General features: G+C 42.4%; 1 protein-coding gene across 1 annotated transcript in view; it reads right to left on the bottom strand.

Moving 5' to 3' along the window:
- Positions 1 to 231: 231 nt before the first annotated feature.
- LOC140479172 (lactosylceramide 4-alpha-galactosyltransferase-like) overlaps positions 232 to 23,435 on the bottom strand; it is a 77,513-nt gene continuing 54,309 nt past the window's right edge. Inside the window, exons 2-3 of the mRNA XM_072573169.1 lie at positions 9,494 to 9,939; positions 232 to 4,709 (exon numbers count right to left, since the gene is read on the bottom strand). Coding sequence (XP_072429270.1) covers positions 4,119 to 4,709; positions 9,494 to 9,939 — 1,037 coding nt within the window. The 3' untranslated portion in view covers positions 232 to 4,118. The remainder of the gene's footprint in view (positions 4,710 to 9,493; positions 9,940 to 23,435) is intronic.

The raw sequence follows: 23,435 nt of genomic DNA, 5'->3' as shown, positions 1-23,435 counted from the left end.
TGTAATAAAGTACAGGGGGATGGGCCTTTGTTGAAGTACTGTAAGAGTGATCTGCATTGGGGTGCAGCAAGGTGTGTCAGGATTCATCAAGATGGTCCAATTTGTGGTTCATTGTGTTCAGTACATTGGGTCCAGATCAGGGTTTACTGGAAGTGGCCGGTGTTAGAGCTTATGATGTAGAGGTGCTGGTGTTGGAATGGGGTGGACAAAATGAAAAATCACAACGCCAGGTTATAGTCCGACAGGTTTATTTGGAAATACCAGCTTTCGGAGCACCATTCTTTCATCAGGTAGCTATTTTGTCAGGTATTGAAGCTCAGAAAGCACGGCCCATATTGGAGGTCAAACAGTGTGGTCAGAATCAGGGTTCAGACAGCACAGTCTGTATCGGGGTTCACAGAGCACGGTCTGTATTGGGGTTCACAAAGCATGGTCTGTATCGGGGTTCACAGAGCACAGTCTGTATCGGGGTTCACACAGAGGGGTCTGTAGCGGGGTTCACAGAGCACGGTCTGTATTGGGGTTCACACAGAGGGGTCTGTAGCGGGGTTCAGAGAGAGGGGTCTGTATCAGGGTTCAGACAGAGGGGTCTGTAGCGGGGTTCAGAGAGAGGGGTCTGTATTGTGTTATTGAGAGTGTGGAGAACATTTCGCCCCTGGTGTAATAAGCACTGCATCATCCAAACATCAACTAAATGAAAATTACCTGTTTCGTGGTTTTGATAAAAAGAAAAAAAAAGATTCAATAGAAACACCTAAAAAAAATATCAGCACAAAAGATTCTAATCTGTTCACTTCAATAATCACAGCAAGAATAGACTGACTGAAGTTAAAGTTGTAAACATCCCATCAGCTCTGGACAGGGAGAAGACGCTGGGATAAACAATGGCTCCAACTCAGCGCCAAGGCACTCTAAACCAGAACTTCCTGGAATCTCGTCAGAGACTTGAGAAAGGATTCTGGCCTCACCATGACAGACGACACAGAGGCCACAAGCAAACCAAAGCAGAAAGTCGCAATTTGATTATTCACATTCAGACATATAAAGGCAATACATACACAAGTTCACAGTCTGAAATTTGATTACCCATACGTGTGGGATCATGATGTTCTAAGATCAACACAGCAAACAATGGTTAGTGCTCACACCCTTACTCTGCCTGAAATGCCCAAGGGTTCTGGGCACCCAGTTACTCACTGAGGGAGCCTAAGGGGCAAGGTGTTTGCCAGGAGGGAAAGATGTTTTCAGTGTCTCCGAGGACAGCAGCTCTCTGTCAGCTCCCGACGTTTGGAAGAGTGTGAGAAGCAAACCTGCTGTTATTCTATAGTGACATTTCTCCTCCAATCACATAGATAGAAAGGGTCAGTCCCAAAGGACAGTGGTGTCTACACCAGCCAGCAGATAGGAAACATTAAATAGGAATGTGAGAATAGGAGCAAAAAGAATCAAATTATCACTGCAAGCAATCTCCTCAGAGTGAATTATTAGATTTCCATTAAAACCCACGCTAACCTTATCCTTGTAATGGCTGTGCAACATGAAGTCTCTGGGACCGCCTCTGCCATCAACGGATGTTCCATTGAAAGAATAGAAAGAAAGAAGGTGATGAGTCTTTAGACTGCATCAGCCCAATTACAAATACTTCACCACAACAACTCTTTGGGAAAAGATCGCATCACAACATCAAACAGAATCCCCTTCTCCATCTTCCAGTCTCCAGATTCAAAACTTATCTCCTTGATCAACAAATAATGTTAAAAACACACATACTTAGAGTCTTGGGGAAAGCAGATGGTCCACTTTGATCTCAACCAGCATTGAGTGGACTTTAAGGGGAGACACAGATTCAATAATCAGTTTCACACACACACACACACACACACACACACACACACACACACACACCCCTACAGCGGGCTCTCAACTGAAATGAGGTACATTTATAAAAACAGAAAGCCATGTTTCCAGCACACTAATAGGATCAAATTATTGGTTAATCTTCAAAAGTGTATTACTGCAGCATCAAGGGAGTCAAGAATGTCAGAAGAATAAGGGTGCCTACAGGATCCTTATGACAGAATGAAAACCTTCAGTGAAGATTTGGGACAATAAACAGCCCTTGTAATTGTAATCGCCTGAGAAAATTTCACCTTCTGTAGGGGATAACCCATCTTCACTGGGCAGCCTAGGTAATACTCAACCAAGTATCAAGAAGGGGTACCCAGTGCCCAATACTCATTCATTTGTGGCATCCTCCCATTAACATGAAATCTGGCCCTGTTCAATCTAACACCATCAACAAGGTCAGTACAGCACACCAGAAACTGAGGAATGCACCACAACTGAGTGTTGGTTTCTAACAGATGTATCCATTTCTAGTTTGACGCGAGATTTAAACAGAATGAAACAAAACCACAACACAAACAAAAATACAGTCTGTCATCAGGAATGAGCTGACATCAACACGTGGGACACCTTCACATGATCCAACCCTTAAATACAATCGTCTCCATAACTTCACTCCAAAATGCTCCAATGGGATGTCCCAGTTGAGGACAAGGCAGCACCATGTCAGCTCCATCCTCTCCAGCTCAGGGTGAAGCTGTTGAAATGATTTGCTGGTCACTCTCAAACCTGGATTCCTTCCTTAAAATGGGTCCAAATGCCCGAGAGCCAATCACTAGAAGCACACAGCAGGAACCAGAGATATTGGGATGGTGCTGCACTGTCTCCATCCCATCAACACACAGTCTGTTCCACTGGAGTGAATACAGGGGCGGTGAGGTTCCTGAGAGACGGGTGCAAAACCCCATCATTGGATACCGTGGGTACAGTATAATTCCAGTCCATTTTAATAAGCACATCTTCTGTTGCTGGGCACTTTACAATTAAGATCTCAATATTTAATAAAGGGGCTGCTCCCATCACATTAATGATGACAGACAGATAGAGCTCCCTCACAGAGGATCCCATGATGTGCAGCAAGTTGACACAATGTCTCTGACCGGTATCTGTGTAGTATTCAGATACCAGTTCGAGACTGGTAACTGGGGTCAAGCTGTATTTAATAATTGGGCAGGTTCCCCCAGTCTTTCTATTTTAATTGCAACCACAGTTGAACTACAAGCTCAATTCCACAAAGTGTCAGACCCCTTTAGTTCAAATACAAAGAACTGAATCTGCAAGCTCAATTAATTAATCAATAGACACATTCAAAGAATTATCCAAATAATCACAAAACAGCGACAAAGCAAATATTTCCCTTATTTCACCTAAAGATTCTTGAAGATCATGTATATTAAGTGTAATCTCAGTGCAGGCAAAAGTCAGTGATTCAGTAAATAGATCATGTCAGATCAAAATTAAATATCCCAGAGATTTAGGAATATATTGTACTCTGTACATATACAAACTAATAACCCCAACCAGATAAAGGTACAGTCCAACAGTAAGAACTGCTACAGTAGAGATATGCCTTTCACTATATTGTGCCTGAGAGCAATGGTCATGTTATCACAGACTTTGATCATATTTTATTATGAAATGCTGGATAAAGGGGTTGTAAAATATTCACATCAACTTCCAGATAAGAAAGGACATTGGATATAGTTTGCAATGGTCAGACTATAATTCAGAATGTGAGATAATTAATGGGTGAAGAACGAAACATCAAATTGTCTTGGATCGGGAGTGTTAAACTCATCGTCATTCCCTATACTGCAAATGGTCTAGTCCCAATGACTGTGTGCACTTCTGAACTGGATAAAAATAAAAATACAATCATTTAAATGAAGCAATGTCAGTAATACTGAGATGAATCAACAGTTATCCTGAATCGACCAATTTTGAATCAAGAGGCATCGAATATGTTGGAGAAATGAACCTCAGGAAAGTGGGCACTGCTGAGTTGGAAGGAAGGGAGCAGGATAGAGGGTGAAACCAGTAACAATTCCCCCACTCCTCCCATTACCCGACAGCCTCACAGAGAGTAGGAAGATACCAGTGAAGATACAATGAGATGAGGCCAAATGGATGGCCATACTGTCAGTCAGTGATTAGCAGTCATTTTGTTATAATCACATGTAAAACAATTATGCAAATCAACACTCAAGTAAACATCAATCTGGGAGAAAATTGTATGTTCTTGGACAATATTCGCTAAAGAAATACTCCATGAGTGATCGACTTCCTTTGACGTGATTATTATGACCACCACTTAAAAAATTCCAGACGTGTACCCCTCGTGTCTTTGAGAATTCATGTTCAATTTCTTTACTGTTCCCTTTCCATGTATCTGGTTCAAAGTACCTTTCCCAATTGGTGTATGGAACAGGGTAGAACCAGTTGCTGGACAGGTACAGGATCCCTTTGCATTGTCTATTCAGAAAGTTATCCAGATTATCAGTATCACACCATTTCTTCAACATTCGGGTCATCAGATCTGGACCCTGCTGACCCCAAGCTGCTCCATTATAATTCTCAATATAATCCTTTAAGCACCTCCTGATGAAGGAATGAGAACGGTTAAATCCCAAAGCTGCACCATTTGCATAATTACTTGATTGTGCACAGATGAAGTTCTGGAACTCCAACGGTTTGATTGAAATGATATCCGTGTCCAGATAGATGCCTCCATACTTCCACAGCAAGGCTATCCGACAACCATCAGAGAGCACATGGAACCAATATTGTTCCAGGTTGGGATCCACCTGTAACAGAGTAAAAGTTCATCAGTTAGGTGTTTTGATATTCTAAATGATCCTTCTCTCCAAATGCTGTCCTCTCCCTCCACACAATATTTACTGGTTGAGCACCAAATAGGAAAATAGGAACAGAGGAGGCCATTCAGCCTCTCAAGTCTGTTCGATGAGGTCATGGCTGATCTATAACCCCATGTACCTGATGTGGACCATATCCTTTAATACTTTGCTTCACAAATTGTATCTATCTCAGATTTAAAATTAACAACTGATCCAACATCCTCGGCTATTCGTCGGAGAGAGACCTAACCATCTATCCCCGTTTGCATGTCGAAGTGCTTCCCGACGTCTCTCCTGAACAGTCTGGCCCTAATTCTCAGACTATGTCCCCTTGCTCTAGAATCCCCCACCACTGGAAATAATTTATCTTTATCTACCCTTTCTTTACCTGTTAACATCTTGCAGACTTCAAACCAGATCACCCCTTAATGTTCTAAATTCTTAAGAAGACCAAACTAATTTGTATAATCTCTCCCCATAAACAAACCCCTGTAGTCCACATATCATTCGTCTACATCTATGTTGTAGTCTCTCCAAGGCCAAAGTATCCTTCCAAAGGTGAATGCCTGGATTTGCTCACTGCACTCCAAGTGAGGTCTGGCCACTGTTTCGTATAATTGCAGCATATTTGACAAACAGTTGGAAATGCTCCATGTCCCATTGGAAGGAGAGGGAGTGTTAAACAACATTGTTTAGGAGATATGGAACATAGAACAATGGAGTGCAGGACAGGCCCTTTGGCCCTCAATGTTGCGCCGACCTGTGAATTAATCTAAGCCCAATCCCCCTACACTATCCCATCATCATCCATATGTTTATCCCAGGACTGTTCAAATCTCCCTAATGTAGCTGAGTTAACTACATTGGCAGGGCATTCCACACCCTTACCACTCTCTGAGTAAAGAACTTGCCTCTGACATCTGTCTTAAATCTATCACCCCTCAATTTGCAGCTATGCCCCTTCGTGCAAGCCGACGTCATCATTCTAGGAAAAAGACTCTCATTGTCCACCTTATCGAATCCTCTAATCATCTTGTATGTCTCTATTAAACCCCCTCTTAGGCTTCTTCTTTCCAATGAGAATAGACCCAAGTCCCTCAGGATTTCCTCATAAGGCCTTCCCTCCAGACCAGGCAACATCCTGGTAAATCACCTCTGCACCTTTTCCAATGCTTCCACATCCTCCCTGTAATGGGGCCACCAATACTGCGCACAATACTCCAAGTGTGGCCGCACTAGCATTTTGTATAATTGCAGCATGACATCACGACTCCGGAACTCAATCCCTCTAGCAATAAAACCCAACACACCGTATGCCTCCTTAACAACACTATCCAACTGGGTGGCAACATTCAGGGATCTATGTACATGGACACCCAGATCCCTCAGCACATCCACACTACCAAGACTCTTTCCATTGACCTAATATTCTGCCTTCCTGTTAATCTTCCCAAAGTAAATCACCTCACATTTAGCTGCTTTAAACTCTCAGTTGTCACCTCTCTGCAGTTTATCCAAGTCCTCCTGCAACATTCTTCCACACTGTCCACTACTCCACCAACTTTGGTATCATCTGCAAACTTACAAACTCATCCACCTATGCCTGCGTCTAAGTAATTTATAAAAATTACAAACAGCAGTGGTCCCAAAACAGATCCCTGTGGCACACCACTAGTAACCGGAGTCCAGGCTGAATATCTTCCATCAACCACCACTCGCTGCCATCGTCCAGAAAGCCAGTTTCTAATCCAAACTGCTAAATCACCCTCAATCCCTTGCCTCCGCACTTTCTCCAACAGCCTACCATGTGGAACCTTATCAAAGTCCTTCCTGAAGTCCACGTACACCACGTCAACTGCCCTACCCTCATCTACATGCTTGGTCACCTTCTCAAAAAAACTCAATGAGGCTTGTGAGACATGACCTGCCCTTGACGAAACCATGTTGACTCTCTCCAATCAAATTGTTGCTTGCTAGATGATTACAAATCTCTCTTATAATCCTTTCCAAAACCTTTCCTACAACAGATGTAAGGCTCACTGGTCTATATTACCTGGGTCATCTCCACTGTCCTTTTTGAACAAGGGCACAACATTTGCAATCCTCCAGTCCTCTGGTACGTGATCAGGGGAGATAGTGAGGGATCAAGAAACCAGAGAGAAAAGGAAAATAATTCAACCGAGCCAACACAAAAAAAACCTCCTAAGTTGTCATAAATAATTTTGATGACACACAGGAATGAAAACGGAGCCAATTTAGAGATAAGATCAGATGCTGATGCTCTGTCGGGAAATGGTCCAAGAATGGTCCGATTGTTAAGCAGGGCTGGTCTGCCAGAGATGGCATCTGACTAGAAGATGGCATTCTGCAAGAAGGATTCAGATTAACTGTTCTCAGAATGATGCAGGAGGAACACGACCATGTGGGAATGGAAGAGAGTAAACTCAGAGCAGATCAGCTCCAGGAGTTGTATCTGCACGCCTCATAAGGGGAGACAGTGATAGATACTGAATTACCATCCAGACAAAGGTAATCTGTGGGGACAATTTACTCACACATAATCAACAATAGTCCCACAGTTGTTGACCATTACTCAAGGTTCTCTTTTATTGAAAAGATAAGATTTGACAGCTACAACAATCATTTCAGTTGCAGGAATACAATTCACTGAGCAATGGATTCCTAGAATAAATATGTGACAGAAAGAATTGAAGGAATACACTGAACAGTATGGGTTGACCATCTCCATTCCTCAATGGGACACCAGTTTTAGAAAGCCATATTCAGGCAGTCAAGAGAACCCTCACAAAACATCAAGAGTCATAGTCATACAGCATGGAAACAGACCCTTAGACCCAACTCATCCATGCCAACCAGGCTTCCTAAACTGAACTAGTCCCATGTGCATGTGTTTGGCTCATATCCCTCTAAAACTTTTCTATTCACATACATGTTCAAAAGTCTTTTAAATTCTGTAATTGTACTAATGAAGGCTAATGTGCCAAATGCCTTCTCTATTACCCTGTCTACTTTCAAGGAACAATGTTCCCTAAACCCCCAGATCTCTGTGTTTGACAATACTCCTCAGGGCAAAGGAACACCCCAAACTTGCCGTATTGTCACTTCAATCCACACATCTCAAGCTCATCATGAAATCGCTGCAGAACAGGAATTCCCTGAATGGAAGGAAGTACAAGATGATTCTGCCAAGGCACTCCTTTCGCATGACCAGGAGGAAGACAGACAACAGGAAGGAGCTCAACACTTCAACAAGAATGCTAATTCCCTCCTGAGCTGTTGAGTTCTATATGTGCAGCATTCAATCATGAAAACCTAGAACCCAGTAAAAGTTCCTGGTGAATCTGAGATTCCAAAGTCATATGCATCATTGAGTTTATCGTTAAGCAGGTGAACAGTAACAAAATCTATACTGAAACTACTCCCAAACCAGAAAAGCAGCAATGGGTTATAATCTCTCCTGGAGAAATCAGGTCTCAGAATGAAATCTGCTTTGATAGATTTGGTTTGGTTAGTTAATTATGTTAGTTAACATAGTGCTCAGTCACATATTCACCTAAGGCTGTAGATTTTCGTTAACACGAGTTGAAAGAGGGTTGTGATCTCTCTTGATTCAGGGCTTTCTAAAGGATACCATCAGGAAATAGTTTTAAACTATGTTTTGTTTCATGTTTTAACTTTACTCTTTTAGCTTTAGATTGCATTTTTCTACTTTTTGTTTGTAAAACTCTTGCTATAGAAACCCTACTACTTTGTATGAACATGTTTCAGTAACTAACCATCATGTTAACTAATTAGTTTCAATCCTGCGCTTTTACAACCCCTGTTTAACAAATTAAAGAAACACTTGAGCCTGGTTCTTTCTCCAGCTCTGTGTCAGGAATTAACTTGTTCAGTTGCAGGCAGCTCAGAGAATGGTTAGAGTTTGATTCTTAGGATAAAGAGGTTGCATCATGAGCAAAGAGTGAACAGTCTGAATCTCCACTTCTCCAAGATTAGAAGTAGAAGAGATGATGGCATTGAAAGCATGTTTCCCTCTGGGGAGGCACTGCAGAAGTGCGGGGCACAGTCTCACAATAAGGCCTCCCATTTATTACAGGTAAAAGGTGGAAATTCCCTTCTCGGTGGTTCATTAATCATTGGAATTCTTTTCTTTGGGGAGAATTGGAGATGAGGTCAATGAATATATTCAAGGCTGAATTTGATTTTTAAATTTATCTTAAGCATCTCAAAGGCTTTTGAGGCAGGTAGAGAAAGATGTTTCAGGCTCAAGGGGTCAAATAGTTTACTGTTGCTCCTAATTGTTACGGTCTTATTGTCTCAACTTTGTAAGAGACATTTACAAAGCAATGAATATGGTCTAATATTATTGGACAAAGATTGAACTAACATGCCTTGAACTGGAGAGTTTCCAAATTAATGGTTCCCCATCCCACCAAAGTACGGTCTTGAATAATTGAGATAAATAATGATTTTCAGAAAGAAAATGACTCTAGTCTTCTTGCAGGTTCTGCAAATGATTCATCAGGACCTGAAACTGAAATTCAATCTAAAACCCACAGGAATTCCAGTTCAGCATTATCCATCATCAGATATTTAGAAACTGGGGATTTAGCTTGTCAGTGTAAAGTTTACTATTTCATTTTTCAGACTGGTAACCAATAGCAGCTTTTTTCATCCACAAACCAAGCAGCCAACTCTGTACAAGTCCTTACCTTCTCATACCATCCAGCCAAGGGTGTGTTGTTGAACAATTCTTTAGGATTCAAGGGCAAGATGATGACATTCTCGAATGAAGAAAGCAAAGAGATGGCTTTGTACTTAGGTTCTCGATACGCAGATATATTCGCATTGAAACCACTCATGAGGTAATAAACGGTTTTGTTTCGGTTTTGTCTAGCTGCTGATTCAATGCTGCACATGGCCAACGGGGAAGGTGCTAAATCATTGGAGGTCTGTACAAACATAATTCCAGGCTCTCTGATTGCGTCTGATTGACTCAAACGTATTGCAAGTCTTGAAGTTTTTTTCGGCAAGGGGTATTTGAGCTTTGAAGGTTTAAACTCAAAGACATAATAGTAGACAATGGAACTAATAATTAGGATAAGTACCAAGGCTTTGTGCCAACTTTTCAAAATTAGAACTGATTCCTCCATGGCCACTGTGAAGAGAAATAATGATTGAGAAGTAAGTAAAATAGTCCAGTTGTGGCGTCCCACAGTCATGTCAGTGACAAGCATCAATACATTCAAAAGCAAAACACTGTGGTAACTGGAAATGGAAATAAACAAAAAAAACTCAGCAGGTCTGCAGAAAGCAAACCAGAGTTACTAATTCACTTTTAATAAAAGGTATTAAGTTATGATTGGAGACACTGGATATTGTAGAGGATATGGGCCCTGATAATGTTCCAACAATAGTACCGAAGAGAAAAAAGCTCAACAGATCTGGCAGCATCTGTGAGAAACTTTTTACTTAACGTTTGGAGTCGAGTGACCCTTCCTCAGAACTGAACTGAAGACTTGTACTCCACTACCCTGGCCAAGCTCTCCCAGTACAGTTACAATACTGACATCTACCCAATAATGTGGAAAATTGGCCAGATATAACCAGTTAGCAAAAGAAGGACAAACTCAACCAGGCCGATTACCACCCTATCAGTCAACTCTCGATCATCAGTAAAGTGATGGAAGGTGTCACCAACAGCACTGCTCAGCAATGACCTGCTCAGTGATGCCTAGTTTGGGTTCCACCAGGGCTACTCAGCTCCTGACCTCATTACATCCTTTGTCCAAACATGGACAAAATAGCTATATTCTAGAGGTGAGGTGGGAGTGACATCAAGGCTGCATTTGCTGGATTGTGGTATAAAGAAGCCCTACCAAAACTGGAGTCAGTAAGGAATGGGGGTGGGAAAAACTCTGCACTTGTTGGTGTCATACCTGACACATTGGAATTACTTAAGGTTCTGTACGCCAATCATCTCCACTCCAGGACAGTCTGCAGGAGTTCTTCAAAGTGTCCTAGGCCCAACCATCTTCAGTTGCTTCATCAATGACCTTCCCTTCATTCGAAGGTCAGAAGTGGGGCTGTTCGCCGATGATCGCACCATGTTCAGCACCATTTGTGACTCCTCAAATACTGAAGCTGTGTATGTTCAAATACAACAAGATCTGGAAAACATCCAGGTTTGGCTCAAAGGTGGCAAGTAGCATTCATGCCACACAAGTGCCAGGCAATGACTATCTTCAACAAGAGAGAATCTAACCATCACCCCTTGATGTTCAATTGCACTGCTATAATTGAATCCCCAACCATTGAGCAGAAACTGAACTGGACTACAACAGCAGGTCAGAGAGAGGCTGGGAATTCTGTGATGTGTAACTCATCTCCCCAAAAATCTATCTATAAGGCAAAAGTCAGGAATGTGATGGAATATTCCCCACTTGCCTGTATAAATGAAGCTCCAACAACATTTAAGAAGCTCAATAACATCCAGGACAAAGCAACCTACTTAATTTGCACCCCATCAACCACCTTTAACAGTTATGGCCTCTGCGACCAACAAACAGTAGCAGCAGAGGGGAGATACAGCAAGACATTTTAAGAGCAATTCATGAGGCACCTTCCAAACCTGGCATCTAGAAGGACAAGAGCAGCACCTATGTGGAAACCTTTCTCTCTGAGCCACATATCACCCTGACTTAGAGCTTATCACCATTCCTTCACTGTCATGAGGTCATTAACCTAGAACTCCCTCAATAACAGCACTGTGAGGGTATCTACACCACATGGACTACAGTTCATGACGATAGCCCACCACCACCTGCACAAGGGCAATTGAGGATGAACAGAAAATGTGTTTGGTATGCTTTCCTTTACTGGTCAGAGTTTTGAGTACAGGAGTTGGGAGGTCATGTTGCTGCTGTACAGGACATTGGTTAGGCCACTGTTGGAATATTGCGCGCAATTCTAGTCTCCTTCCTATCGGAAAGATGTTGTGAAACTTGAAAGGGTTCAGAAAAGATTTATAAGGGTGTTGCCAGGTTTGGAGGATTTGAACTACAGGGAGAGGCTGAACAGGCTGGAGCTGCTTTCCCTGGAGGGTTGGAGGCTGAGGGGTGACCTTATAGAGGTTTACAAAATTATGAGGGGCATGGATAGGGTAAATAGGCAAAGTCTTTTCCCTGGGGTCGGGGAGTGAACCACCATTACAAAGATATAAAGACGAGGAGATAACAGCTGTGAATGATCTTTGCAGGGCACACAATGTTTTGTGAAGACATTGGCAATGGACAAGGAGTAGCCATGTTAGTAAAGGCTGACATAAGGGACACTGGTGAGTAAAGATCAGATCCTCACAAGATCTTGAATTGGAATCAGTCTGGATCGAAATTCAATATAGTAGAAACCAGCATATTTTGATTGCAATTGTTCACCGGGATATATCCCTTTGGACAGAGCAGAGAAATAATTGGAAGGTGTGTCAAGGATAGTGTAATAATTGTGGGGGACTTTAGTCTCCATTTAGAATGGACCAATCAAGTTGGCAAGAGTGGTCTAGATGATGAGTCAAAGAGTTATAGAGCTTGTGACAAGTTCCTGGAACAATACATTGTGGAACGAACAATAAATAATGCTGTCATGGATCTAGTTATGTGAATTGAAGCAGGGTTAATTAGAAATCTCATAGCAAGAGACCCAATGGGAAATAGTGATAGTAATGTTACTCCACTTGTTTACCAAGTATCTGCCTCTGCCTTAAAAATGTTCAAGGACTCATAATCCACTGCATTTCAAAGAACAGAATTACAAAAAAAAACAAAAATTGCTGGAAAAGCTCAGCAGGTCTGGCAGCATCTGGGAAGAGAAATCAAGTGACCCTTCCTCAGAACTGATGGCATCAAAATCAGAGGTCACACGACACCAGGTTATAGTCCAACAGGTTTATTTGAAGTCACAAGCTTTCAGAGCACTGCTCCTTCATCAGGGGAAGGCAGCACTCCCAAAACTTGTGAGTTCAAATAAACCTGTTGGATTATAGCCTGGTGTTGTGTGACTTCTGACTTTGTCCACCCCAGTCCCAACACCAGCATCTCCACATCAGAACTGATGTTAGCTGGGAAAATGTTGGTTTTCATGAAGAAAATAGGGGAGGGGGGCAAAGCTGTAAGTGTTAGGTGGAGGCAGAAGAATGGTTGGACAGACAAAAGAGGGGATAATGGTCAGCTGAGAATAAATAGGTGCTAATGTGGACGATTAGTGGCTAACAATGGATTGTGTAATAGCAGCCCATGTGATAACAGGGCCTGGTGTGTGGAGATAGGGTTAAGGATATAGGGGAAGGTGCTTCGAGCCCAAAGATTGTTGAACTTGACCTTAAATCCTGAAGGTCGTAAAGTTCCCAAGCGGAAATGGAGGTGCTACTCTTCCAGCTGGGTTTTGTTGGAGCACTGGAACAGGCCTGAGACTGAGACACTGGCCAGGGAACATGGTGATGCGTTGAAGTGGCAGGCAACTGGAAGTTCCGGGTCTTTTTTGCGAACAGAACGTAAATGTTCTGGGAAGTGGTCACACAGTCTACACTTCATTTCCCCAATGCAGAAGAGACCACATTGTGAGCAGCGAATGCAGTAAACTAGATTGAGACAAGTGCAGGTAAAGCGCTGCTTCACCTGGAAGGTGTGAGAAAAATATTTTCTTTACCCTTGTTTTAAATTGGTGGACCCTTATTTTTAAACAGTAATCCTAGTTTTAGACACTCTCACATCCTTTGACCTCCTCCCTGTCAAGACCCCTCAGGATCTTGACACCTCAAGAAACCTCTTCCTCTTCTAAACTCCCATGGCGACAAACTTAGCTCATCCAACCTTTCCTCATAAAGACAACCCACCCACATCTGTATAAGTCTGGTGTACAAGGTAAGAACCAACTCAAGACGCATTGGATGAATCAATAAATTGCTGTGGCAGGAAATATTTAAGAAAACAATTCTAAATAGAGTCATACAGTACAGAAAAAGACCCTTCAGTCCAACACATCCATGCTAACCAGATATCCTAAACTAATCTAGTCCCATTTGCTAGCATTTGGCCTTTATCCCCCTGATGACTTCCTATTCATATACCCATCCAGATGTCTTTTTGTAATTATACCAACCTCCAATTCCTCTGGCAATGAATTCCATACTTGAAGCACCCTCTATGAAATGGTTGCCACTTAGTCCCTTTTAAATCTTTTCCTTCTCATCTTAAACCTGTGCCCTCTAGTTCTGGACTCTCACACCCCAGAGAAAAGACATTGTATACCCACCCTATCCATATCCCTCATGATTTTACAAACCTCTGTAAGGTCACCCCTTAGCCTCCAATGCTCCAGGGAAAATAGCCCCAACCTATTTAGACTTTCCCTACAGCTCAAACCCTCCAACCCTGCCAACATTCTTTTAAGTCTTTTCTGAACCCTTTCAAGTTTCACAACATCCCTCTCGTAGCAGAGAGACTAGAATTGCATGCAATATTCCAATAGTGGCCTAACCAATGTCCTGTACAGCCACAACATGACCTCCCAACTCCTATACTCAATGCACTGACCCATAAAGGAAAGCATACCAAACACCATTTTCACTGTCCTATCTACCTGCGACTCTACTTTCAAGGAGCTATGAACCTGACTCCAAGGTCTCTTTGTTCTACAACACTCCCCACAAAAATACATTCTACTGAAAAAAACTACCAAGAAAAAGCTATGCTGGGCTCACTCAAAGTTCAGAAGATTAAAAGAAAAGGATTATAATGTTGTGAAGGATAATAGTAAGTCAGAGAACTGGTAGACTTCATGAATCAGCAAACAGCCACCAAGACATTGTTTAAAAAGGAAAAACATTGAAACTGAAAATATACAAGCAGGTGATGAAAGTGGTTATGAGAAGTAACTACTTTAAACTTTGGAACTTTAGAGGAAGAGACAAGAGTAATTATGATGGGAAATGAGCAAATGGCAGAGGCGATGAACAGACCTTCCTGTCTGTCTGCACAGCAGAAGACCACGCAAGTCACAAATAGAGTTCAACTTAAGAGGCTAAACAGGTGTGGGAAATTTGACAATTGATATAATCAGAAATAACATATTTCTCAAACAGAATCTTTAGAGACTAAAGTCTAACAACAAATTCTGAGGATGTGATGGCCTACACGCCAAAGCTGAAATGGCTTCTGGGATGGGATGGGATGGGATAGGATAGACATTTATTGTCAAGTGTACTTATACATGGTAAATGCAATGAGAAGTTTTACAAGTCACATCATCACAACACCTACATTAATGACAGAATCCATAGATTCATATAGCATAGAAAAGGCACCCTGTCCCATTGAGACCTCACCATCGACATATTAATCCCAATTTCCTGCACTTATTCCATATCCTCGAATGCCTAGAAGTCATACAAAATAAAAAAAAAGTTAAAAAGGGTGGCACAGTGACTCAGTGGTTAATGCTGCTGCCTCACAGGACCAGGGACCCAGGTTCAATTCCACCCTCAGACTACTGTTTGTGTGGAGTTTGCATGTTCTTCCCCTTGTCTGTGTGGGTTTCCTCCATGTGCTCTAGTTTCCTCCCACAGTCCAAAGATGTCCAGGTTCGGTGGACAAGCTGGGCTGAGACCACCATTCCTGGACAAGACCACCTTACCAGGTCACTAGAATGCCTGGACAAAGACCGCCACCCTGGGACAAGACCTTCAGGAACCCGGGCCTAGCTGTGTACCTGTAGCCTCAGCCTAGCCTGCAAGTTTGGGCTGGGAAATCAGCCTGGGACCTGTTCCCTGTTCACCGGGAGACCCCATGCTGTGATGGAGCTCAGTTTTGATGGTTCACTTCAGAAGACTTCACAATTCACAGCGAAGAACTGGAGAGAAACAGTTAACATAGACATAATTAGAACAGTACAGCACAGGAAAAGGCCCTTCAGCCCACATTGTCTGCACCAATCTAGATTCAAAACCAATCCAATCTGCCTGCATATGAACCCTATCCCCTCTACTCTCTCCCTGTCCACATGTCTATACATTGGTACCTTTATACCCAAGCATTTCCGTAAGTAGTGACTTGTAAATGTTTCACTGTGCTCATATGACGACTTGACAATAAAGCTAATTCATTCATTCGAAATGTTTCTTAAACTTTGTTTATGTATCTGCCACAACCACTTCCCCAGAAGCACATTCCAGGCACCTACCACCCTCTGCGTAAAACAACATTCCCTCATACATCTCCTTTGAATTTTCTTCCTCTCATCTGAAACCTATGCCCCCTCGTATTTGACATCTAAACTTCAACTTGTCATTGGGCAGATCATAAAGGCTTTTAGCATTGTTCAGTTTTAATTTGCTGACCATCAGTGAAGAGTTGAGCACTGGGAATTTGGATCCAGAATTCCTGGGAAGAGCTGAAGAGTGCAGCCTCAGAGAGCCTTATATATAGCTGAGACAATTCTGGCTCATCTGTCACTTGGTTCATAAAGTTACCAAACAGATGACTCCAGATGCACACTGTGCAAAAGGCCACTGTCAACTTTCCATAGATTAGAGTAGATTTGCTAAAAAGTGGAAACAGGCCCTTCATCCAACAGACCCTCCGAAGAGTATCCCACCCAGACCCATTTCCCTCTGACTAATGCACCTACAATTTATGTGTAATTTAGCATGGCCAACTCACCTGACCTGCACATCTTTGGACTGTGGAAGGAAACCCACGCAGACACGGGGAGAACGTGCAAGCTCCACAAAGACAGTCGCCCGAGGCTGGAATCGAACCTGGGTCCCTGGTCCTGTGAGACAGCAGTGCTAACCACTGTGCCATCGTGCTGCTCCTATACAAGTCCGGTTCACACATGAATAACTCTTGGCCAACTATCTAATTGGTGGGCAGAAGACTTTTACAAAGTCTTAGAGAATCATCCAGAACAGAAGAGGCCCTTCAGCACATCAAGTTATTGCCACAAAAGATACCACCGTTACCTACACTTGCCCCACTTTTCTATACAAGGCCCATAGTCTTCTTTCTAAGGTGAGTAAATTTTGAGTGAAACCTGTCTTTACAATTAATGAGCTGTGGTCATCAATAATCATACCCTTTATCTTTCTCTCTGCTGCACATGACCTACTTGCTTCCGTGTGAGATCCTTTTCAGATAACAGTTAGTGGCACACAGATGCAACTGAACTAAATGTGTGTTACAATTGCTCCATTCAGCAGAACATTCCAGATTGTCTCTCAGCTCCTCGCTCGTGTAACTTAAAGGGAGTACAGCTCATCAAACCAATCATTCTGTCTTTTTACGCACTGCAAAATAGATTTAGATAAAACTCATTCTGTTGCCTTGTTCAACACAATACCCCACAGTGACTTAACAGAAATGAAAGTATGTCTATTGGAGATCACATGGGGTGGTCATTAGTTACCAGGCACAAGCTTAGCGAATGGATTAAAAGGACCCCTGACCTCAATGGGCTAATCTGACACGGGGCATACCCCAAGGATCTGTGCTGCTAACACAAGGTTACCTTATAAATATCGATAACTGAGACAGAGGAACAGAAAGTAATTTATTCAAATTTGCAGATAACATTAAAAAGGAACAGAAAATAGTTCACACAGAAATAGGAAGGGAAGGTGAGGTAACAGCAAATGGTAGTGCCCCTATCTCTGACCCAAGAGACCCTGGTTCTAGTCCCACCTGCACCAGAGGTGTGTAATCACATCTCTGAACATGTGGATTAGAAATGATCTATTTCAGGGTACAAAAGTGACCAAGATGCACCTTAGCTGTACAAAGCCCTGGTTTGATTGCATATAAAATACAGTATGTGTGCCCACACCATAGGGCACAGGTCAATGAACGGAGTTCAAAGGTTCCCCAAGATGAAGTGTAATGTTAAAGAATTAAATTGGAATATCTCTCTGGACATTAATGTAATATTGAAGAGTTAAACTGCACTCAGTGAACATTCTGGAAGTGGGTGGAGACAACATTCATGCAAGAATGCGAATCACCCACAATGAGACAGTCATTTGCTACTACTCCCCTACTATTATCAAATTAAACTCTCATTCAATCTCTTCCATTTAGAAATGCTTTCTAGCCATCCCCTGAAGCTAGGCATGTCACATTTACATTGTCTTGGGGAATCACGGAGTCAGCAAATCGTTTGCATAACGATTCCCCAGGATTAGGGCATTTACATCATCTCTGAGAATGACCTCATCCTACCACTGTGCCTGGGGTAACATGTGACTGACAGGGAGTGACTGGGAGTTGTATTGAGTGGCATGTAACTATGAGGGAGTGACCAGAATATCTGTAAGCATGGCCAACTGATCTATTTAAAGGAGATGTGTTACTTCGTTCAGGGCCTCACTTTGACTTGACTTTGCATGCTTGCAAAGAGGATGTGGATGTAGGTTTGCTCACTGAGCTGGAAGGTTCATTTCCAGATGTTTCGTCACCCTACTAGGTAACATCTTTAGTGGGCCTCCGGACGAAGCACTGTTCATCATTCCTGCTTTCTATTTATATGTTTTGGTTTCTTTGGGTTGGCGATGTCACTTTCTGTGGTGATGTCATTTTCTGGTTCTTTTTCTCAGGGGGTAGTAGATGGGGTCTAACTTGATGTGTTTGTTGATAGAATTCTGGTTCGAATGCCTTGCCTCTAGGAATTCTCGTGCGTGTCTCTGTTTGACTTGTCCTAGGACGTGTTGGCTAATTGTCTGCTAATTATCATATATAGCTTTCTTCTGGAAAGATAAAAAACACACAACACCAGGTTATAGTCCGACAGGTTTAATTGGAAAGCACTAGCTTTTGAAGCACCGCTCCTTCATCAGGACAACAACCTGATGAAGGAGAAACATTCTGAAAGCTGGTGCTTCCAATTAAACCTGTCGGACTATAACCTGGTGTTGTGTGATCTTTAACTTTGTACACCCCAGTCCAATACCAGCATCTCCATATGATGACTTCTGGAAAGATTGGCATTGAGACATGGTCCTGCCTCTGAGTTAGACGTTCCAGTTTTAAACAGAGACTTGGTGATAGCTGAGTGACTTTGTCACTGAAGAGTAGTCCATTCGCCTCTGTTCATTGTTGAATTGTGCACCATCATTCACAACTGGACATTGTGCAGGACTGCAGAGCTTAGCTCTAATCCTTCTTAATTCATTCACACAATGTGGGCATCGCTGGCCAGGCCAGTATTTATTACCCATCCCAGAGGGCAGTTAAGAGTCAACCACATCAGTGTGGGTCTGGAATCATTTGTAGGCCAGACCAGTTAAGGGTGGCACTTTTCTTTCTGAAAGGACAGTAGTGAGCCTGATGCGTTTTTTCCAACAATCGACAATGGTTACGTGGTCATTGGATGTCTTCAAATTATTTTAATTCCAGATTCATTCTAAATAAAATTTTTCCAGTTGGCAGGATGGGATTTAAACCAATGTCCTAAGATTGTTAAGCTGGGACTCTGCATCAAGAATCCAATGGTATTGCCAGTACAACTCTGCCTCCCCTGTTAAAACAACAATCCCTGGTTCAGACACCAGTTGGAGTAATCAAGGTTTGGCGTCACTTTTGTGCTTTCTTTCCCTGTTGTTTCCTACTAAACAAAGCCATGGATGTTGCAAAGAATTCTCATAAAGCCAGCCCAAGCTCCTTTCAGTGGAGTTCTCTGATAAACTTTCACCGGGAGCTGTTAGTGCAAACACTAACAGCTCGTGAGAGCCCTCTTTAACAACTCCCACATTGCTAAAGGGAGATGTTTACTCTGAAGATCAAAGAGCTTCTCTCTGAACAGTCAGGGAACACGTGTCAATTCTCTCTCATGTCAGGCCCAAGCAGGAGATTCCTCATATTCCCTGGGAACGTTGCTTCCAGAAATCCTGAATTAACACTTCAAAAACATCAAATCACTGGCTGCCCGAAACCAATTACAATAAGCGATCTAACCATATCCAGCCAGCCCCAGCCCAAAAACACAAGCTATCCTAAAGCTATTTGTAGAACAGTGTGCTCTCTGATGTTAAGGATGGCAAAACCATCCATCAACAGTGAAAAGGACTTGTTTGTAAACAATAACTTCTCATTTGTAAATCCACAGTCCCAATACTCCACTGTTAGGCCATTACCCAGTGAGATACTCTGCTCTGGGGAGAGATACAGCAAGCATTCCAATGAATGAGAAGTAGCTCAGTCTGTGGCCCCCAATGGTATTCCAGCCTGAGGTCTTCAAAGCTGCTGGGTGGCTGCTCTCATCAAGATTCCATGGGCCCATTCTACAGCTACAAAGATAACTCCTACCTCATGGCTTCTGTGTAACTCCTTTGAAGAGTGAATATTCCTTCCTTCTCTGGAAACTCCTCATGCATTGTCCTTGTCTGTTGCAGGGAAAGTCCTGACACATATTCCTCATTCATTTCCTGTCGCTGAGAAAATCTTACAGAGACACAGTGTGGCTTCAGACCTTCCAGAGGAACCTTCAACATCACCTTTATTGTTTTTAATGGGCTTCTAGATGGTTAGAGTACTACCACCAATCCTCCTTTCAATGCTGAGTATAAAGGGCTTTCTAAGTATTAATGGCAAGAGGAGAGTCCACCAGTGAGTCTTAACAAGAAGTGGCACTTGTCTTACATTAGAAGGTAGTTAATGGCATACAGGTGATATTAACTCATTAAGGAGTAATTCCTGAAGGCCATCAGATAATTGTCACTTTTGATTCAGTCAGGATCTCGTTCAAGAAAACTGGAAAATCATGAAGGGCATGGATAGGGTGAATAGCCAAGGTCTTTTTCCATGGATAGGATATGCCAAAACTAGAGGGCATAGGTTTAAGGTATATGATAAAGGTATAAAAGGAGGCAACATTTTCACACAGAGGGTGGGGTGTGTGGATTGAGCTGTTAGAGGAAAGGGAGAAGACTGGTCCAATTACAACATTTAAAAAGCATCTGGATGGATATAGGAATAGGAAGGGTTTAGAGGAATATGGCAATCCTGGCAAATGGGACTAGATTAGGTTAGGATATCTGGTCAGCATAGCCAACCTAAACCAAAGGATCTGTTTCTGTTTCCATGCTGTTTATCTCTATGACTCTACGACCAATTCTCAACTCAAGACGAGTTTGACAATAGCAGATTGGGGGGTGAGGGGGGGGAGCTTAATGTAGTTCTTCTGAAACCATTACCTTCCATGAAATTTGTAGCTAAACAAGCCCAAGAGACAGGTCAAGAGCATCACCAGGAATTCTCCATTGCATTCAATCTGATTTAAGCATTTGCCTCCACAAATCACAAGACTCTGTGGACTACACTCCAAAGAACTGAGTGTTGAAGAAATGTCATAATCCTACCACTGTTTGATGATGATATAACTGCAAATTTGAGTGGATGATTTGAATCAGATGCCATCAAAATTCAGACTAGCATCAAGCCCCCACAAAATTTGCACAAGTTACAAAAAGCTGGCATCCAAGCTCACCAGATAATCTGGAATCTTGGCCTTGATTTCAAAAGGATTGGAATCTAAAACGAGCAAAGTCATGCCAAAACTCTGCAAAGGCACTACTCAGACCACAGCTGGAATACTGTGAACAGTTTGGGGTCCCATACTCCATGGAAAGATATACTGACTTTAGAGGCAGTCCAGTGAAGGTTCACTAAACAAGATATGAAAGGACAGGTTGAGTAGGCTGGGCCTGTAGTTGCTTGAACTTAGAAGAATGAGAGGTGACCTTATGGAAACATACAAGATTCTTAGGGGACTTGACAGGATAAATGTGGACATTTTGTTTGCCCTGTGGGAGAGTCTAGGAACGGACGGCTTCATCTTAGAATAAGGAGTTGCACATTTAAGACAGAGATGAGGAGGAATGTCTTCTCTGAGGGTATGAATGTGCGAAAGTCTTTACCTCAGAAGGCTGTTGAGGCTGGATCATTAAGAATAGTCAAGGCTGAGATAGAATCTTAATCAGGAAGGGAATCAAGGGTTCTGGGGAAAAGGCAGGAAATTGGAGCCGAGGATTATCAAATCAGACTGAATAACGGAGCAGACTTGATAGCCTGAATGGCTTACTTCTGATCCCACAATTAATTTCCAACATTTCTTATGGGGATAATTCACCTCAAATCTGGCCACAACATTAAAACAAAACAGGTTTGAATATTCAAAGGTACGTAATATTTACAAAGGACAGGAAGCTATGAAAAGTCAGTGGGGTAGCTCTGTTAATTAATGAAGGTATTGGTACAATAGAGAAAGAGAGAAAAATGACCTCAGTTTTGGAGATCAATTTGGGTCAACATCAGAAATAATAAAAGGATAACAAAATAGTAATGATTTATAAGCCCTGACAGCAATAATTCTGTCGGACACGGTGTACAGGATAAAATCACAGGGGTTATGGGAAAGCTACAGTGATCGTAGGTGAATTTAATCTAGCCATTCATTAAATTAATCACAATTCAAAGTAACATGGATTATGAGTTTGTAGAGTGTTCCTGGTACAATTTCTTACAGTAGCATGTTCTAGAGCCAATGAGAAAGCAAGCTATACCAAATCTGGTTATGTGCAAAGGCATTGATCACATAGTGAAGGCATCACTAAATAAGTGGTTAAAAAAAATCATTGATTTCCATATTGAGTTTGAGGGAGAGAAGAGTGGGTTTAGGAAAGTGTTTTAAACATTGAATAAGAGAAATTATGAGGGCACAAAGACAGAGCTGGGTTAAGTGAACTGGAAAATTAGGTTGAAAGATAGGTCAGTGGAGATACAGTGGCAGACATTTAAGGAGATATTCAGAGTCATAGAGATGTACAGCACGGAAAAACAGACCCTTCAGTTTAACTCGTCCATGCCGATCACATATCCCAATCCAATCTAGTCCCACCTGCCAACATGCAGCCTACATCCCTCCAAACCTTCCTATTCATTTACCCATCCAGATGCCTTTTAAATGTTGTAACTGTACTAGCCTCCACCACTGGTAGCTCATTCCATACACGTAACACCCTCTTTATGAAAAAGTTGCCCCTTGGGTCTCATTTATAGCTTTCCCCTCTCACTTTAAACCTAAACCTTCTAGTCCTGGACTCCCCACCCCAGGGAAGAGACTTTGTCTATTTATCCTATCCATGCCCCTCATGATGTTTTAAATCTCTATAAAGGTCAGCGCTCAGCCTCCGACACTCCATGGAAAACGGCACCAGCCAATCCAACCTCTCCCTATAGCTCAAATCCTCTCTGGCAACATCCTTGTAAACCTTTTCTGAATCCTTTCATGTTTCACTGCCATGCCACCAAACCCCCTCCCAATCGAAGCCAAACGCTCAGAGACACAGTACAGTTTAACCTCCTTCATCTTTATTGCAGGCCCTGGAAGGAGAGAGAATGATCGCCCATGTGCACAGGGACACAAGCTCACAGTCTTCTCTCGAACAGCAGATTCTTAATGAATTATAGAATCATTTACAGGGAGAAGCATCCAGTTAAGGCAACATACATATTGATTGGGTGACCGGTACAATCAGCAAGTGCCAATAGTAGAGATTAAGCCATCTAGCCTTATACAATGAAGGCTTCACATAATGAAGGCTTTTCACCT

This window comes from Chiloscyllium punctatum, chromosome 6 (genome assembly GCF_047496795.1).
Source record: "Chiloscyllium punctatum isolate Juve2018m chromosome 6, sChiPun1.3, whole genome shotgun sequence".
NCBI lineage: Eukaryota > Metazoa > Chordata > Chondrichthyes > Orectolobiformes > Hemiscylliidae > Chiloscyllium > Chiloscyllium punctatum.
This window is presented reverse-complemented; position numbering and strand designations above follow the sequence as displayed.